At 40.1% G+C, this 17,958-nt stretch overlaps 2 protein-coding genes across 5 annotated transcripts in view; both read left to right on the top strand.

Moving 5' to 3' along the window:
* Nucleotides 1-17,958, top strand: part of ATP5MG (ATP synthase membrane subunit g) — an 84,497-nt gene that overhangs the window by 47,283 nt on the left and 19,256 nt on the right. The window lies entirely within an intron of this gene.
* Nucleotides 1-17,958, top strand: part of UBE4A (ubiquitination factor E4A) — a 37,234-nt gene that overhangs the window by 6,834 nt on the left and 12,442 nt on the right. For 2 of the 4 annotated variants that reach the window (XM_069066674.1, XM_069066675.1), the window contains exons 2-12: nucleotides 499-659; nucleotides 2,727-2,936; nucleotides 3,584-3,696; nucleotides 6,334-6,486; nucleotides 7,503-7,662; nucleotides 9,724-9,926; nucleotides 10,159-10,350; nucleotides 10,987-11,320; nucleotides 11,581-11,707; nucleotides 15,034-15,338; nucleotides 16,742-16,874. In XM_069066674.1, the coding sequence (XP_068922775.1) occupies nucleotides 539-659; nucleotides 2,727-2,936; nucleotides 3,584-3,696; nucleotides 6,334-6,486; nucleotides 7,503-7,662; nucleotides 9,724-9,926; nucleotides 10,159-10,350; nucleotides 10,987-11,320; nucleotides 11,581-11,707; nucleotides 15,034-15,338; nucleotides 16,742-16,874 (2,051 nt within the window). In that variant the 5' untranslated portion in view covers nucleotides 499-538. The remainder of the gene's footprint in view (nucleotides 1-498; nucleotides 660-2,726; nucleotides 2,937-3,583; nucleotides 3,697-6,333; nucleotides 6,487-7,502; nucleotides 7,663-9,723; nucleotides 9,927-10,158; nucleotides 10,351-10,986; nucleotides 11,321-11,580; nucleotides 11,708-15,033; nucleotides 15,339-16,741; nucleotides 16,875-17,958) is intronic. The other 2 variants (XM_069066676.1, XM_069066677.1) reach the window with 2 other exon arrangements.

The following is a 17,958-nucleotide window of genomic DNA, read 5'->3' as shown; positions in this document are numbered from 1 at the left end:
TGTGTGTGTGTGTGTGTGTGTGTGTGTGTGTGTGTGTGTGTGTGTGTTTAATCAGACCTTCCCTTTTCAAAAAAGGAGTGACATGGGGCGGCTAGGTGGTGCAGTAAATAGAGCACCGGCCCTGGAGTCAGGAGGACCTCAGTTCAAATGCAGCCTCAGACTCTTAACACGTACTAGCTGTGTGACCTTGGGCAAGTCACTTAACCCCAATTGCCCTCCAAAAAGCAAAAAAAAATAAAATGAAAGGAGTAACAAATGCATCTTTCTGATCTTATTTTAGTCTTTCATCTTAGCAACTCTGAAGCCCAATCACTTCCTCCAGTAGGTAACTTTGTAGCTGTTTTGCCTCCAAATACCTTAAATCTTGAAACGCTACTCAGTCTTTCCTCCAGAATCCCTTCAAAATATGTAACAGAGAAAGGACGGGGGAAAAAAAATCCATGGAATATGGGGGCTGCTGTGTGGCCGACCAGCTCCTGATGCCTGCCCTTTCTGCAGCCCCTCCCCCAGGTCTGGATGGAGTCTACTTTAAAGTGAAATGACAGACCAGGACAATAACAACAACATCTCCAGTAACCCCTTTGCTGCTCTCTTCAGTTCCCTGGCCGATGCCAAGCACTTTGTAGCGATCCAGAAGGAACAGCTGAAGCAGCAATCTGGTAAGTGTATGAGCCAACAGCAGCAGACAAGATGACCCAGAATGGGGCCTTTCCAAATCCAGTGTGCCTGGGGGCCGTAGTTAGAAATGGAATTAGAGTTTGTAGCAGATAAGAGTTTTTTTCACAAAGGAAAAGTGCCAGGGTTAACAGGTGGCTCCAAGGGGACAGATGCTCATTGTGGACCTAGAGCTGTCAAGCTGTCACTTTTTCTAGTACTGTCAAAAAGCACCTCGTAAAAACGTCCTAAATTGTCTTCTTTTTAACATGATCAGCTGAGGGTATTTCAGTGTAGAAAACAAGCCATGTGTAGTTGTAGACAGTGAGTTGTGTAAAGGGATTTTTTACTTGAAACTAGTAAATAATCAAAAGATCTTGGTCCTAGGTTCATTGACACAGGGGTCCTCTCAGGGGGAACTCTTCTCATTCTACAGGTTGGAGTCTATTATGTCAAAACTGCCTCTAATTCTCACTACCTTTGTGACCTTAGGCAAGTCACATAATCTGTACAGACCTCAATTTCCTCTTCTCTAGAATGAGAGGATTGCACTAGATGACCACTGCACTCCCTTCTAGCTCTGGAGTCTTGTGACAGAGTACTGTCACTCACACTCATCGGAAAATGGCCCCTCTGACCTGGGACCAGATGCTGCATGACTAGGGGCTGCCATTTTTACATGTATAGTAGAAAGAATGGATGATGTTCCTTAATCACTTTGAATGCTCCCATAATTCTCTAAATACCGTCATGTGCTTCTGCCCCAAAAAGAATATATTGCAGGGTTTCTGTGTTTCATCATTAGTGGAGAAGGAGACTTCCTGATAAATTTACCTTATTTTTTCATTTCAAGAATGATTGGGGAGATATTTATCTGAATTATAGGCTCTCTCTTGTTGAAGAAAAGGAAAGGATAAGAAGAGGAAAGAATACTAACATAAAACATGAAAAGTAACTAGGAATAGAGATTTGTTTTCACATGTAATCTTTTTTTCTACTTTGTATTTTGAAATTTTTTGATGTTTGTTAAATTCAGAATAAAAGATAAAATATTTTTTTAAAAAAGAATTAGGAAAGGTTTTTGTGCTGATGATGTTGAAAGGTTTCAGGGAGATTTTTAAGCTCCTTTCATAGTTTCCTGTTATATTTCTGATGCCCTAGCTCTTCGTTCCCTACCTCATAAGAGAGTAGGGTGATTAAAGAGGAGAAGGGAAATTGAGAAATGAAAAACAGTAGAAAATGAAGTAATAGAAAATATACTCTAAGTAGCTTGGCTGGCATTAAACGTACTCTGGTAAATAGGAAAATCTGTATGGTTTATGTGCATATGGAAGCAATGGTGCCGAACAGTATTCCCTTTCTGGCTGTAAGCAAAAGTTAGACTATCTGAAATTGGGAGCAGGGGAAACAGTGGGAACAGTTCTGGCATGTGCTCTGTTGGACTAGGTTGGCATCAGGACTACTTCAATTCCCCTGGGTTTGTCATACCATCAGGTCCAACCTGTTTTCCATCAGCAATTAATACTGTGCCAAAAGCTTTAGCTTCCTGCTCTGAAACTCATTCTTTATAAGCCCTACTACAGAAAAATAGAGCCTGCTTCTGAATGGACTCACTGGATTTTCAGAATGTGATTCCATCATTCTATAAGAAAGGACTGACAGGCCCAAAATAGTCTGTGGCTTTTAGTGAATGACACCACTTTTTCCGTCTTCCTATGTGGTACCATATTTGAATGAGGTAGCTTTTTAAGATGCTTTTTAGGAAATTAAGGGAGTTATTCTTTGGTAAGTTAACACTGACTTATTTCCAAGAATTCTATAGGGAAGCTTATGTTTATATTTTCATAGTGTGAAGTACAACTATTTATGGGGGAGAGGGAGGACAGGGACCCAACCCTTTCTCTTTGTAAAATTTGACAGTGGCCACAGTTAAAATTGGGCTTTGGTATTCTGCAGTTTACTTGCCCTGCCATGAGACTATCAGTGGTTAACTGATGGATTTAAAATCCCACATTGTCCAATTTTCTTTCTTCCTTTCTACCTTCCTGGTATTGGGCTGTTTTCTTCTCCAGAGAAATGTGTGTTTACAAGATCAAATTTTCTGGCAGATGAACCCTCAGCTAGCCCTGATGACTCGGATAACAGTGTGTCAGAAAGTTTGGATGACTGTGACTACTCTGTCTCTGAGATTAGCCGATCATTCCGTTCCCAGCAGGAGATATGTGAGCAGCTCAACATCAATCACATGATCCAAAGGATTTTCCTCATTACCCTGGACAACAGTGAGTCATCTACTCGATCCATTTTCATAGCCGCCTTATTCTGATCAGGATCATTGTTGGATGGTCCTTATAATCATACAAAACTATGGTGTTTTCTGGAGTGAGGATTTACCTCTCAGAGGAGCAGCTTATCCAGAACAGACTTGTTCAGCATCCCTCCTCTTAACTTCTTTCTCCTTTATGCAAAGAAATTGTGAACAGACAATGGGACTAGGTCCCGTTTCTGATTTACTTCTTCCATAGTTGTAACCCAGTTATATCCCTTCTTATTCAGCTAAAAAGTGGACACAATAGATCTTCCCACTTTCTTTCCAAAGGTGACATATGCGTGCATTACTGTTTATGAATGGAAATAATGGCATTTTCTTTCCACCGCAAAGTTCTGTCTGTGGTGGGACTCCAGAAAAATCACTGTTCTCCTATCATGAAAGCCTTTCTAAATGTCATGTTATTATTGGATTTGTGACAAGGTATGAATCTTTGTAACTAGTGAGAAGATTTTTATCTTCAGTTCTCATACTTTGTGTTTATTGTGACCACTGTTATGTCATCTGAGAACTCAGAAATTAGTAGAAATTCTGCCATGATTATCATTCAGAATAAGATACAGATATATCCTTAATTAACAGATAAAAACCATTTCACAGGTGACCCAAGCATGAAAGGGGGGAATGGAATTCCCAGCCGCTGTGTGTATTTGGAGGAACTGGCAGGGGACTTGGACGAACAAGACTGGCTTGATATGAACAACATTGAGCAGGTATTGTTTTTATCTTGTTCTCTGGACAAGTCATATATAATTGTGATTCCCTTACAGCTTATCATTAGGCTTTTAAAATTCCATGAACCTATAGTGACTTCAGAAATCACACAGCTAAATCCCACCTACTGGCTGCTAAGAGCAAGCATAATTACTGTTTCGGACTCCAAAAGTTTGAAATAAGAAAAAACAAGTATGGTTGATCAAGTGGTTTCCATGGTGGGGGAAATTATTCTTTGAATTGAAAAGGCAGTATTTGATTTGTTTGTTTTTAATGTGGCTGTGTTCCACTTCTAATCAATCAATCAAAACATTTATTAAGTACCTACTGTTTGCCAGGCACTGTGCTAAGCTCCAGGGATACAAAAAAGGCAAAAGACAGTCCCCACCCTCAGGGAGTTTACAGTCTAATCAGTGAGACTACATACAAACAATATAGACAAAGCAAGCTATAGACATGATAAGTAGGGAAGGGAAGCCCTTGAACTAAAAGGGTTGGGGAAGGTTTCCTATAGAAGGTGGAATTTTAGGACTTAAAGGAAGTCAGGGAGGCCTACAGAGTGGCAGAGGGAGAGTATCCCAGGCATGGGGGATAGCCAGAGAGAAAGACTGGAGCCAAGAGATGGTATGTCCTGTTCGTGGAACAGATCCACTGTCACTGGATCAAAGAGTATGTATTGAGGGGCGGCCAGGTAGCACAGCGAGTAAGAGCACCAGCTCCAGTGTTGAGAAGACCTGGAGATCAAATCCTGGGCTCAGACACTTAGCACCCACCCAGAAACACCTGGCCGTGTAACCTTGAGCAAGTTACTTAACCCCACTTGCTTAGGGGCAGCCAGGTGGCTCAGCGAGTAACAGCACCGGCTCCAGTGTTGAGAAGACCTGGAGATCGAATCCCGGGCTCAGACACTCAGCACCACACCCAGAAATAACTGGCCGTGTAACCTTGAGCAAGTTACTTAACCCCCGATTGCTTAAAAAAAAAAAAAAGAGTATGTATTGAGAATAAGGTATAAGAAGGCTGGAAAGGTAAGAGAGACCAAGGTTATGAAGGTCTTTGAATGCCAAAACAGAACATTTTGTATTTGCTCCTGGAGGCAGTAGAAAGCCACTGGAGTTTATTAAGTAGAGGGAGTGAGGGGTGGCCAGGTAGCACAGTGAGTAAGAGCCCTGGCCCCAGAATCGGGATGACCTGGGATCGAATCTGGGCTCAGACACTTAGCACCCACCCAGAAAACACCTGGCCATGTAACCTTGAGCAAGTTACTTAACCCCAATTGCTTTAAAAAAAAAAAAGTAGAGGGAGTGAGGAGGTGACTTGATTGGTCCTACCCTTTAGGAAGATCACTTTAGTAGCAGAATGGTAAGTGGATTGGAGTGGAAAGAGACTTGAGGCAGTCAGACCAGCAGTCCAGGCATGAGATGATAAAAACTTACACCAGTGAGGGGAGGTAGTATCAGAGGAGAAGTGGGTGTGTTCAAGAGATGTTGCTGAGATGAAATCTTCAGGCCTTGGCAATAAATTGGATATGGGTGGGGTGAAAGAGCATGAAGAATCCTGGGTGACTCCTAAGGTTGTGAATCTAAGGGACTGGGAAAATGATATTTCCCTCAACAATCGTAGGAGATGGGGAGAGTTTTGTGGGAAAGGTAATGAATTCTGTTTTGGATAAAATGAGTTTAAGACATATACTGGACATTCTAGTTCAAGATGTCTGGAAGGCAGTTGGAAGATGAAAGATTGGAAGTCAACAGAGAGATTGGGGCAGAAAACATAGATCTGAGAATCACTTGCATAGAGATGGTAATTAAACCCACGGGAACTTATCAGATCACCAAATGAAGTAGTATAGAGAGAGAAAAGGAGAAGTCAATGAGAATGAGAATGGAGAAAAGACCACTGGATTTGACAACTAAGAGATCATTAGTAACTTTGGAGAGCAATTTTGATGAAATAATAAGGTTGGAACCAAATTATAAGGGGTTAAGAAGAGAGTGGTGCAGGTAGGTGGTGCAGTGGGCAGAGTGCTGAACCTAGAGTCAGGAGGACCTGAATTCAAATGTGACCTCAGACCCTTACTAGCTATGTAACCCTGGGTGAGTCTCTTAAACTTGTTTGCCTCAGTTTCCTTATTGATAAAATGAGCTGGAGAAGGAAATGGCAAACCACTCCAGTATCTCTGCCCAAAAAAACCCAAAACTCAAATGGAGTCAGAGTCAGATATGACTGAAACAACAAAAAAGATTGAGAGGCGAGAAAGTGGAAACACCTACTATATTTAGATGGCCTTTTCAAGGAGTTTGACTACAAAGGGTAGAAGAGCTATAAGACAATAATTAGCAGGGATAGAAGGGTCAAGTAAGAGTTTTTTCAGGATGGGGGAGACATGGACATATTTGTAGGCAGTAGGAAATGATCCAGTAGAGCAGAAAGATTGAACATAAGTGAAAAAGAGTGGGGATGATAGAGGGGACAATCTGTTGGAGGAAACTAGTTGAATGGGATGTCTTGAGCAAGTAGAAGGGTTAGCTAGGGAATGCTTCCCTTTTTAGCATTGGCTTTGCATATGTTTGTGCTCTAACATTAGTACTGTAATTGTTTGTAATTTTTTTACTTGTTTTTTTTGTTGTCATTAGGCCCTCTTTACCCGATTGCTGCTTCAGGATCCAAGCAACCACTTGATTAGCATGACCTGCTCCGCAACATTAAACCTCTCTGCAGATCGAGATGCAGGGGAGAAGCACATTCTTTGCTACCTTTATTCCTGTTTCCTAAGAGCAAAAGAGGAGGTGGGGGAATGAGCCCATATTTCCTACAATGTATTTTATCTCTTCTGTGAATGGAAGCATTTCTATACTGTTTTCCTTTTAGAATGTTAGTTTCAGAGGTCTTTCATGCCTTTTGCACTGTGAATTTACTAAATATTCATTTACAGTAATTATAGGAGAAATCCAGTATCTGCCTGTTCCTTTTCTGAGAATAGCACTACCATTCTCCCAGTCAACCAGACTTAAAACCTCTGTCATCTCTGACTTCTCCCCCTTCTAATTTTCCATATCCAGGAAATGATTGTCTTGTCTTTTCTACCCTTTAAATATCTCTTGCATACATTCCTCCTGCCACCACCCTACTTCAGGCCCTCATTATCTCTGATTTAGATTGTTTCAACAGACTTCTAACTGATAACCTTGCCTTGAGCTTCTTCAGTTTCCACCTCCAGTCCATCTGACATGCTACCGCCAGAGTTATCTTCATAAAGCACAGTTCATATCACTACCTTCTACCTTAAAAACTTCTATATATCTCCATTAGGGTTAGTCCACATTTTTGGCCTGGAATTTAAGGTCCTTGACAACCTAACCCATTGTCTCCCGTTACTCTATTTTTTAGAATTATTTAAGGAACCTACCAAATTGAACTTGACTGTTAAGTGTTGTCTGAACACAGCATAAGGTTTTCTGCCTCTCTACTTTTGTTCACTGTTCTTTCCACTTAAAATTCTCTTTTCTTTTCTAATTCCCCTCCCACTGCCAGATTCACCTGTCCAAATCCTTCCTGTCCTATAATGCCATTTCCTTCATGAATCCTTTCCTCATTTCCCTGCTCAGAATTCCCAAGCTACTCTGTACCTCTTATACTTTTGTAGTTTACTTAGAGCTAATTTTTTTACATGCTTTGCTTTTCCTATAAATTCTATGTTTCATAAGGACTGTAACTCAGTTTCTTATTTTCTTTTTTCCTGTTGATTGACTGTATGCAAATCATTATAAGTCAAAGTGTCTCAGTCTCTTTTCTTTCCCTTCAGATTACCAAAGTACCAGAAAACCTGCTGCCCTTTGCTGTGAGGTGTAGGAACCTAACTGTGTCTAATACCCGAACTGTCCTCCTCACCCCAGAGATTTATGTTGACCAGAATGTCTACGATCAGCTGGTAGACCTCTTGTTGGAAGCAATCCGAGGGGCCCGTAAGTATGAAAGTGACATCTAGCAGCTCATGCCTTTGGAGACCTATACAATAGGAGTCATTTCATGGTCTAACTGTCATTTTTGGCTCTGATTAAAGTGAAATAAGAGTTCAGAGTTTTAAAAAAAATGAACAAATTGTCTCCCTTCCACTGGAGACATATTCAGTTACCTTCTGTAGCTGTCAGTTTATAACCTGAACCAGGCAGATTGACCTCATCTTAACACCTAGTTGAGGCAGCCACACTGATTGGGAAGGAAGGGATAAAAGAACAAAAGAGAAAGTGCATGTGACATTGTAGGAAAGTAAGGCTTGGGTAGAATGACAAAATGAGAGGTTTGAAATTGACCATGGGTAATAATAAAGTCTTGAGTCTTAGGGGAACAGTAAGCCCAGTGGTCAGGTGGACCTAGTACAATGGCATTTGTGTTTTGTTTTGTTTTTTAAAAGCAAAGTGAAATAGGGCAGCTAGTTGCTACAGTGAATAGAGCACCAGGGCTGAAGTCAGAAGGACCTGAGTTCAAATCCAACCTCAGACACTTGACACTTAACTAGCTGTGTGACCTTGGGCAAGTCAGTTAACCCCAACTGCCTTGCCTTCCACCCTCCAAAAAAAAAAAAAGCAAAGTGAAACAAGAAACCAAGCCTTTGGGTTTAAATATTACTTATATGCCTGGTGTTTCAACTAATAATGCACATTTATATAGTACTTTAAGAATTGCAAAATTCTTTCAACTCTATGAGTTAAGTAGAACAGGTAACATTATCCTTCATTTATGGATAATAAATTCATAGATTTAGAAGTGTAAGAGACCCCAGACCATAGAACCCTATCATTTTACAGATGAGGAAATTGAGGTCAAGGGAGGTTAAATGACTTATCTGGGATCACATAAATAGTGTCAGAAGTGGGATTTGAACCCAGGGCCTCTGACTCCAGAGCCAGTTTATACCATATCATACTGCCTTAAAGGTCAAAGGCTAATGAATGTCATTTATAAGGAAGCAGGATTTTGATCAGTATAAAGAAGAAAAATTGGGGGGGGGGGCCGCAATTAGGGTTAAATGACTTGCCCAAGGTCACACGGCTAGTTTTTGTGTTAAGTGTCTGAGGTCAGATTTTAATTCAGGCCCTCCTGACTGCAGGGCCTGTGCTCTATTCACTGTGCCACCTAGCTGCCCCAAGGAAGAAATTTCTAACAGCTAGAGAGTTATCCCAAAAACTGATCAATCAATTGTATTAGGTGCCTGCTATGTGCCAAGCACTCATTAGAATCTGGAAGTATAAATACAAAAGCTGAAACAATCCTTACTTGTAAAACACTTATATTCTAGTGGCTGAAAACGAAGTATATACAGAATAAATATAAAGAGAATAAATACAAAATCATTAATTATAAGATAGTTTGGAAAGGAAGGCAATGGTATCTTTGTCAGAAATAGGGAAATTTGGGACAATTTTGGTGGGGAAATGATGAATTCAGTTTTGGAATGTTTCAGGTTTGAGATGTCTATGAGGCCAAGTTCAGTATGAAGTATTGCATAGGCTCTTGGGAATGCAGAATTAATGCTCAAGGGGGAGACAGATCCATGAGTCACTCATAGAAATGATGAATCAATCCATGAGAATGGCCTACTTTATTAGGAGGACTTATCAGAGATGGAATTTGAAACCTTGTCCTCTGCCTCCAGAGCAAGCAAGTTCTGAATTTTCCCACTGTACCATGCTACCTGCTGCTTAGCATGCTTGCTGGATACCTGGCCCTTAGCATAGCTCTCTACATTTAGTAAGCTTTAATCAGTGCATTGTCATTGGCTGCTGTATAATTTGCCCATGATCACACATGAGTAAATATCTAAAGCAGGATTCATGTCTTGATTTCCCAACTCCAAATCCAGCAATCTTTCCATTACACCCTGTTACCTCTCTTTCCAAGGAAGTCTTAACCAGTTGACTAGTGCTTAAGTACAAATATGAAAAAGGGTAAAGTATCAGAGTTATTTAGCCATCTTAAGTTTCTGTGGCCCACTTTTTCTTCCCATTTTCTTGTTCCATTATTAGATTTTGAAGATGTAACCGAGTTCCTTGAAGAGGTCATTGAAGCCTTGACAATGGATCAGGAAGTTCGGACATTTCAAGAAGTTATGGTTCCAGTATTTGACATTTTGTTGAGCAGAATAAAAGACTTAGATCTCTGTCAAATCTTGCTATACACATATCTAGATATGCTTCTCTATTTCACAAGGCAGAAGGATATTGCAAAAGTAAGTCCACAGATTTAAAAAGGTCCTACTGGGGCCTTTTGTGCTAAAGATTCCATATTCTCCTGTTCTTAGATGATTTTGAAATGACTTACCCCAATTTAGACTTGGGAAAAACAAACAAAAAAACATGAATTTGTTTTCCCCATCCTCTTTAGATTCTTAGATCTTGACACAGCAATCCAGTTGTTCCTCTACAAAGAGATTAGCAGAGCTCATTTCCATTTCCCTACAGGTTTTTGTAGAGTATATTCAGCCCAAGGACCCCAGCAATGGACAGATGTACCAGAAGACCTTATTGGGAGTAATTCTGAGTATCTCCTGCTTGTTAAAGACTCCAGGAGTAGTGGAGAATCATGGCTACTTCTTGAATCCATCTCGATCCAGTCCCCAGGAGATCAAAGTGCAGGAGGCCAACATCCATCAGGTGGAACTTCTCACTTGGATACCAGGCCCCAAGCCTTAAGGAAAACAAAGGGTCTTCTGAAAATAGTTGTAAATAAGGTGGTTTGAGCTCCTTTTAGAGAGCAAATAATTTTCATTGATCATTACAGAAGGAGTTAGTGTTCTGTAGTAATTGTTGAAAGAAATAGCGCTCCTATTCAGGGGAAGCAAAAATTAAAATTAGGATGATGCTTGAAAATAGGCTACTGTAGGTCCAGTTTTCAGTACTCTTTGCCACTTACTACTATGCCATCTACTTTGACTTCCTCTCAAACTTTATTGTTCTTTATTACTCAGTATAAGCGAAGGCCTTAAATCCCCTTAGCTGAGTATCACAGGATAAGGCAAAACTTTGCTTTAGCAAATGTAGTAAGTAGAGGAGTTTTAAGCCTTCCCCATCACCAACCAATCAATATGACTTTCTCCAAGGCTATAAAGCCTTCTGTACTCAGCATCTTATCAAGAAATCACTATTAGAGGGTCCAGAAGTTCCAAAAGAAATCTAAAGTGGAGAGTGGAAGGAAAGATTAGCATGTTGTTGGAAATGAATTAACAGTGTTTGGCTATAAATGTTAGGAGTGTAAAACTGGAACTTTTTGGTGTGTTTTTTTCTTAACAGTTCATGGCTCAGTTCCACGAAAAGATTTACCAGATGCTGAAGAACTTGCTCCAGCTCTCTCCAGACACCAAGCATTGGATCTTGTCCTGGCTTGGAAATTGCCTGTATGCCAACACAGGCCGCACTAAGATCTGGGCCAATCAGATGCCAGAAATCTTCTTCCAGATGTATGCCTCAGATGCCTTCTTCCTGAATCTGGGTGCTGCCCTCCTGAAGCTATGCCAGCCATTTTGCAAACCTAAATCCCCTAGGCTGCTAACCTTTAACCCTACCTACTGTGCCCTCAAAGAATTGAATGATGAAGAGAGAAGGATAAAGAATGTGCATATGAAAGGTAAAACAGAAATGACTTGTCAAATCTATATCATATGTATATTGTCCAATGTAATTTCTTTTCTTATATTTGCACCTTTCTTAGTCTCTTTCTAAGGGAAAAGAGGTGAGGCAGAGGGGAGAGATATAAGAAAGAACCATAAAAATGAATGAACTACATCTGGTAATTTTCAGTTGGGCTCTTGATTCCTTTTTCTCTGGAGTTAGCAGCTGAAAGCAGGGTTACAAGCTGCTAATTTTGTCCTTTTTTTTTTTCTAAAGGTTTGGATAAAGAGACCTGTTTGATCCCTAAAGAGAGTGACCAGGAGATGCAGTTTGCCCAAAACTATAACCTGGTAACAGAGAACCTGGTCCTGACACAGTACACCTTGCACGTGGGCTTTCACAGGTTTATAATTCTTCTGTCATATGATATAATCACTGTCTGTAGCCAAGATTGCCCTAGGTGAATCTTGGAGGTCTAGTCTCGTTCAAGACTTTAGATTCACGACAGTTTCTAAGGAGAGAGGAAAAAGGAACATTAAACGTATTGTTCTTTATTTGAGAGAACATTAAAAATTGTAGTTATGCCAGTTTCACTCTACAAAATGTTTTCCTGCACTTTGTGGGTAATGGATCAACAATTTTAAGTCTTGTTCTTGATCCTTTTTACCACACTCTTCTGGGAAGACTGAATTACAATAATTAATCAAGCATTTATTAGATGTCTACTATGTTCCAGGCACTGTGCAAGGCTTTGGAGATACAAGACAAAACATGCTCTCAAGGAGTTTACATTTCATCAGAGACAACACATGTATTTAAATGTGTTCAGAATAAATATGTACAGAATAAATAAAAGATAAATGACATAGTTATGGGTCCCCCTAGTTTCAAATCCAGCCTCAGACACCCACTAGCTGTGCGACCGTGGAGTTACTTAAACTCTGTTTACCTCAGTTTCTCAACTGTAAAATGGAAATGATAATAGCACCTGCCTTACAGGGTTGTTGTGAGGACCTAATGATAATAGTATTTGTAAATGGCTTAGCCCCAGTGCCTGGAAATAATAGATCCTGTAGAAGTGCATCTTCCCTCCCTTGCCTTCCTCCTTACTTCACTAGCAATCGAAGGTGATATTTGAACTGAGTCTTAAAGGAAGCAAAGGATTCTGTGAGTTAGAGGTAAGAGGCAATAGTATATTTTCGGCATGGAAGGTGGCCGGCCCAGAGACATAAAGACCTGAGATGGAGTGCATGTGTAGGGAACACTTCAAGAAAGGAAGCTGGTGATGTAGATGGGGCTTTAAAGACCAAGCAGAGGAGTTGTCATCTTACCCTAGAGGCAATAGATAGCTAGTGGTGCCTGAACAGGAGATACATGGGCCTGCCTTCATTTTGGCAGCTCTGCAGAGCTGGGCTGAAGTAGAGAAAGAACAGGAGTGGGGAGGTCTAAAAAGTGGTGAGGGCTAAAACTAAAGTAGTGTTTGTTTTTAGTATTGAGAGAGGGACAGATGAGAGCTGTTGTAGAAGCAGAGAAAGCAAGATTTGCTAATTGATTATATGTGTGGAGTGAGAGGGCCTGAGGGGTAGAGGATGCTGTTGACATTACCAACCTGGAAGGATGTTCTTGACAGAAATAGGGAAATCCTTTTTTTTTTAAGAGGGGGGAAGGCAGGGCGATTGGGGTTAAGTGACTTGCCCAAGGTCACACGGCTACTAAGTGTTACATGTCCAAGGCCGTATTTGAACTCAGATCTTCCCTGACTCCAGGGCCAGTACTCTATTCACTGCGCCACTTAGCCATCCCAGAAATAGGGAAATTCACATTAGAGAGGTGGGTTTTAGCAGAAGAAAGGGGGGAATGAATTAACATTAGACTAATACTAAATTTGAGATACTTATAAAACCTATTTGGGATTTCCAAAAGATAGTTTGTGCTATTTACATATTCCCTTCTGCTCTCAAGTCTTTGATAGCCTTGTTTATAATGAAAAGGGCCAGGATGCTGCACAGAAGTGAGTATAGGAAAAATTTGAGCAGTATATATTGTGAGATAAACAGCTCTAAAAAGGATCCCCAAAAACCTTTACATTAAGAACTAGCAGCTTTTTGGAATGTGGATTTGGTGACAGTAAGGTTGGGGTTCCAAAAGCTTAAGAGCAGAAGAGATGCTTCATTTCTGGCCAGCAGTATTTCAAAATACTAACACAATTAGTGGAATGTTCCCATAAAGGAAATTAGATGTAACAACTGTAAATTATTAGGATGAAACTTACACTAGGACTTTTCAAAAATCAACTGAAGATTTCTGAAAATTTTTTAAATTTAATTCTGCCTACTTGCCAAAAGCACTTTGAAACCTAGAATTAATCTACACAAAGTATTATGTAAAGTAACATTTCTTGTAAATTTTTCTGTCCCCCTCAGTTTTTTAACTCGAAAAACTACTAACTATATGATACTAAAAAATCATAATTCTTGCTTCCTGTATGGTTTAAAGCCATTGTATAATGCTGGATGGAATAAGCATGTACTAAGTATCTACTACATGCTAGGCATTTACAAATATTATCTCACAACAGCTCTGTGAGGTGGGTGTCACTACTATTCCCATTTTACAGTTGAGGAAACTGGGGCAAACACAGGTTAAGTCACACTGCTAGTAAGTATCTGAGGCTGGGTTTGAACTTGGGTCTCCTGGACTCCAGGCCCACACCCAATCCTATATCCACTGCGCCACCTAGCATCTCTAAGCAGTTCAACAGAATCAACCCAGTATATCAGTAGAGCCTGATGAGTATATTCAGTGTTCCATACCTACCTGTAAAGAAAGGTGGGAAGTACGTTTTCTCCTCTTTGGGGGGCCTAGCATAATCTTTATAATTATACAGTGTGTAGTTTGAGTTTTTTGTTTCTATTTACATTGTTTTAGTTATATATATAAAAATTGTTTTCCTGCTTACTTCACTTTGCATCAGTTCATGTCTTCTCATGCTTTTTTGCAGTCATGTTCATTATTAACAACATAATCCATTACATTCACATACCAGGATTCACTTAGCCATTACCCACTGAATGAACATCTACTTTGCTCCTATTTCTTTGCTACTATAAAAAATTCTGCTTAGAAATATTTTGATGGTTTTGGCACCTTTCTGTATTGGACTTCCTTGAGATAAATGCTTAGCACTGGGGTCCTTAAGTCAAAAGACATCACTATTTTAGAACTTTTTAAAGTAAAATAGTAGACTGCTTTCCAGGATAGGTGGCTTCATTGTTTTCTAAAATTAGAAACTAGTAGGTTGTGATCTGCATGCAGCTTAACTAAAGAAGCTTCTCAGATCAATTCAGCAGATATTTATTAAGCATAAAAATATGGATGAATATAATATAAATATTATATTCATATATTATAAAAATATGGATGAATATAATATAAAAAATAAGGATGGCATTGTGTTTCCTGCCTTTCAAGAGTATGAATATTGCAGTTAAAATCAGGACTCTCCTAATTGGTTCCAGTTTGCTTCCTTTGTGTCTCAGCTGGGTTTGGGGCTGCATCTTTTCACCATTCTTTCCTCTCACCATGCTTTATTCTCTCTACCCCCACACCCCCACTTCCATCAACCATTCAGCAAACTTTTTTGGATACCTGATGTACCTGGGTAGTCTGTGACAGACCTGCCTTCTTTTAGCCTCCCAGACTCATTCTGTCTGGTTTCCCTTGGGGCAGGTTGCATGACCAGATGGTAAAAATCAACCAGAGCTTGCACCGGCTGCAGGTCGCCTGGCGTGAGGCTCAGCAGAGTGCCAGCCCCACTGCGGACAGCCTCCGGGAGCAGTTTGAGCGCCTGATGACGGTCTATCTCTCCACCAAGACTGCCATGACTGAGCCACAGATGCTACAGAACTGCCTCAATTTGCAGGTGTCCATGGCTGTTCTTCTGGTTCAGCTAGCCATTGGCAACCGAGGCACAGAGCCAGTGGAGCTGACCTTCCCTTTGCCGGATCAGTGCAGCTCTTTGGCTTTTGTGCCAGGTGAGTCGGGCCTTCCTTGGGAACTTCCTGTTTATAACTGACAGGTCTGAACTGAGTCATTCCAGAAGTTTAAGCTTCAGATCAACTTCCCTCACTCTTATTTTCAGTCCTTTTCAGAGAAATACCTTTTAATGTTACATATGGTTGACTAGCGGTAGAAATGTAAAAAGAACCCCCTGGCATGTAAGTTAGAAAACATTCTGCTAAAGATTAATAGAATTTCCAGAGCAGTCAGTTTTATTTAGATGCTAATATTCTTCCACAAACTTCTACCTATGTATGGACTTCTCCAGTGATATAGTTTTTACATTGCTGACTTTATACAGGATGAGCCATGATGCTTTTTCTGATGTAAATAATCTTCAGTCTTGTGGCTAGATTTAAATTCTGTAATCTATAGAAATATCATCTGTAGTCTTCCTCAGAAATAGGATATTCTTTATTCATTTATTCAACAATTCATTGCCAACTTCACTAATCAATTAAGTGCCTACTTTGTGAAATGTACCACACTAGGTGCTGGGTGATATACAAAAATAAGGTAATCCCTACCCTTAAGGAGTTACCGTATTGTAGTTATGACCAAACAAGTATATAATACAAATTAGAATGTTTATGTATAATAGGAGCACAAAGTCCTATAAAGACGGGTGAGAGAAAGATCCCTTTCATCTGTTGATCACAGAAAGCTTCATGGAAGGGGTGCTATTTGATTTTGCCTTGAAGGGTGGGTGAGATGCTAATATAGGCAGAGGTAAGAGGAAAGGACACTCCAGGTATAAGGGAGAGAATGAGCAAAGGTGGGAAAGTGCAAGTCTTTAAGGACATGCCTTGTTAAGGGGATAACTCTTAATCTAGTTTGGCTGCCACAGAGTGTGTGAGGAAGAGGGAGATGAGATGTCCAAAAAGCTACACCCAGAAATGATCTTGTTGTATGTCTCATGAGGAATGTCATCAACAATCAGGATAAAAGCGTTTCACCCATCTAATAGTTTAATTATCCATATCAGAAACTCCTCAAACATCCAGATGAGTATTTTTTAAAACCAGCAGATAGCCTTGGGATCCAAAGAAGAAACACTAGCATAGTATGTCACTTTGCTAAGCCCTGTAATTATTGCTTTGATGTGCTCAGGCCCCTATACCAATACTAGTCAACTACATGTGGACAGATATGGAAATTGACTTAGTAAATATAGAGAATTCCTCATCTAGCCCTGTAACTTGACTGGAATTGACCTTTCCAATAAATTTTCACAAATCAACTAAAAGTCTTTGCAACTCAAGCACTATCATAAATGTGGAGGAAAGGATAATTTAAATGTTGCTAAGCGGGAGAGGATCAAACATTGGCTTAGGTTCCTAAACCATCAAGAAAGACAAGCAAACATTTACATTTGCAGAATTTTTTGCGGATAACCTGGGAGATTTTCTTATTTTCCTACGGCGCTTTGCTGACGACATCTTGGAGACATCAGCTGATTCCCTGGAGCAAGTTCTTCATTTTGTCACCATTTTCACTGGGAGCGTAGAGAGGTAATGTGCCAACAACTTGACTTCTGTCACTACAGAATATTCAGAGTGCCTTCAAATCAAGAATAAACAAGCTTAAATCATAAGGGGATGCCTTGGGCACTTAAGTTAACATTAATGACTCACCTGACCTTCCTTGGGGGTAGCTAAGAATTCCACACTTGAGAGACATAATAAGCAAAGGATTTTGCCCCCCAGAGGATTTGGCCTGCACAGGAGGTTCAGCTGAGATTTCAGCTATTAATATCTTGTTAAACCAGAAACACCATCATGTCAAACCAAACCAGTTACAGCTAATTACTTGTAAGTAACTGCAAACAATAATAGTAGCAACAGTAAAGCTTAGTCTTGCAGTCCTAGATTTGGAGTCTGGATACAAATTCTGCCTTACTAGTTCTAATTATGGGCAAGTCATTTAACCCCTTAGACCTTCAGTTTCCTCTTTTGTAAAGTAGTGATAATAACACTTGCACCTCCCTACCTCACATAACAGTTGTGAAGAAAGTGCTTTGCAAACCTTTACGTGCTATATAAATGTGAGGAGTTATTGTTGTTATTAGAGCTGTTGTTAATGCTATACTGTCTCTGGTCTATCCCAGTCTTCCCCTTCATAGAGTTTCTAACCATCTATCAAAGTCAGTGAGTGTGACTAGCAGAATAGGAAATAGGCCCTGTCTGTATGTTCATATGAATGAAGGTATGCCCTAAGGGGGGGGGGGGACTGCAATGTGGAGATGGACCTCCATTTTCCTAATTTTTTTAAGTGGAAACCATAACTCATTGCCTAGCTTTCATAGAACTGAGTGGACTTAATGAGAAATCATTAGTCACCAAGCATTGGTTAAGTACCTACTATGTGCTAGGCACTAAGAATAATATAGATGATGTGTAAGTCATGGTCTCAACCTTCATGAAACTTAAAATATAGTCAGGTTGAAAAGAATAGTAAGTGCTAAATTATGTGACAGGATCTAGGAATCTCCATGAGTCTAGGGTAAAATACAAACTCATCAACTTGGCATTTAAATTCCTCCACAATCTAGCACTAGCCTACCATTGCATACTTATTTCATGCATTCTATATTCC

Source organism: Petaurus breviceps, unplaced genomic scaffold, assembly GCF_028583685.1.
Source record: "Petaurus breviceps papuanus isolate PSGF00001 unplaced genomic scaffold, PetGlider_PUasm1.0 90723, whole genome shotgun sequence".
NCBI classification, from domain to species: domain Eukaryota; kingdom Metazoa; phylum Chordata; class Mammalia; order Diprotodontia; family Petauridae; genus Petaurus; species Petaurus breviceps.
This window is presented reverse-complemented; position numbering and strand designations above follow the sequence as displayed.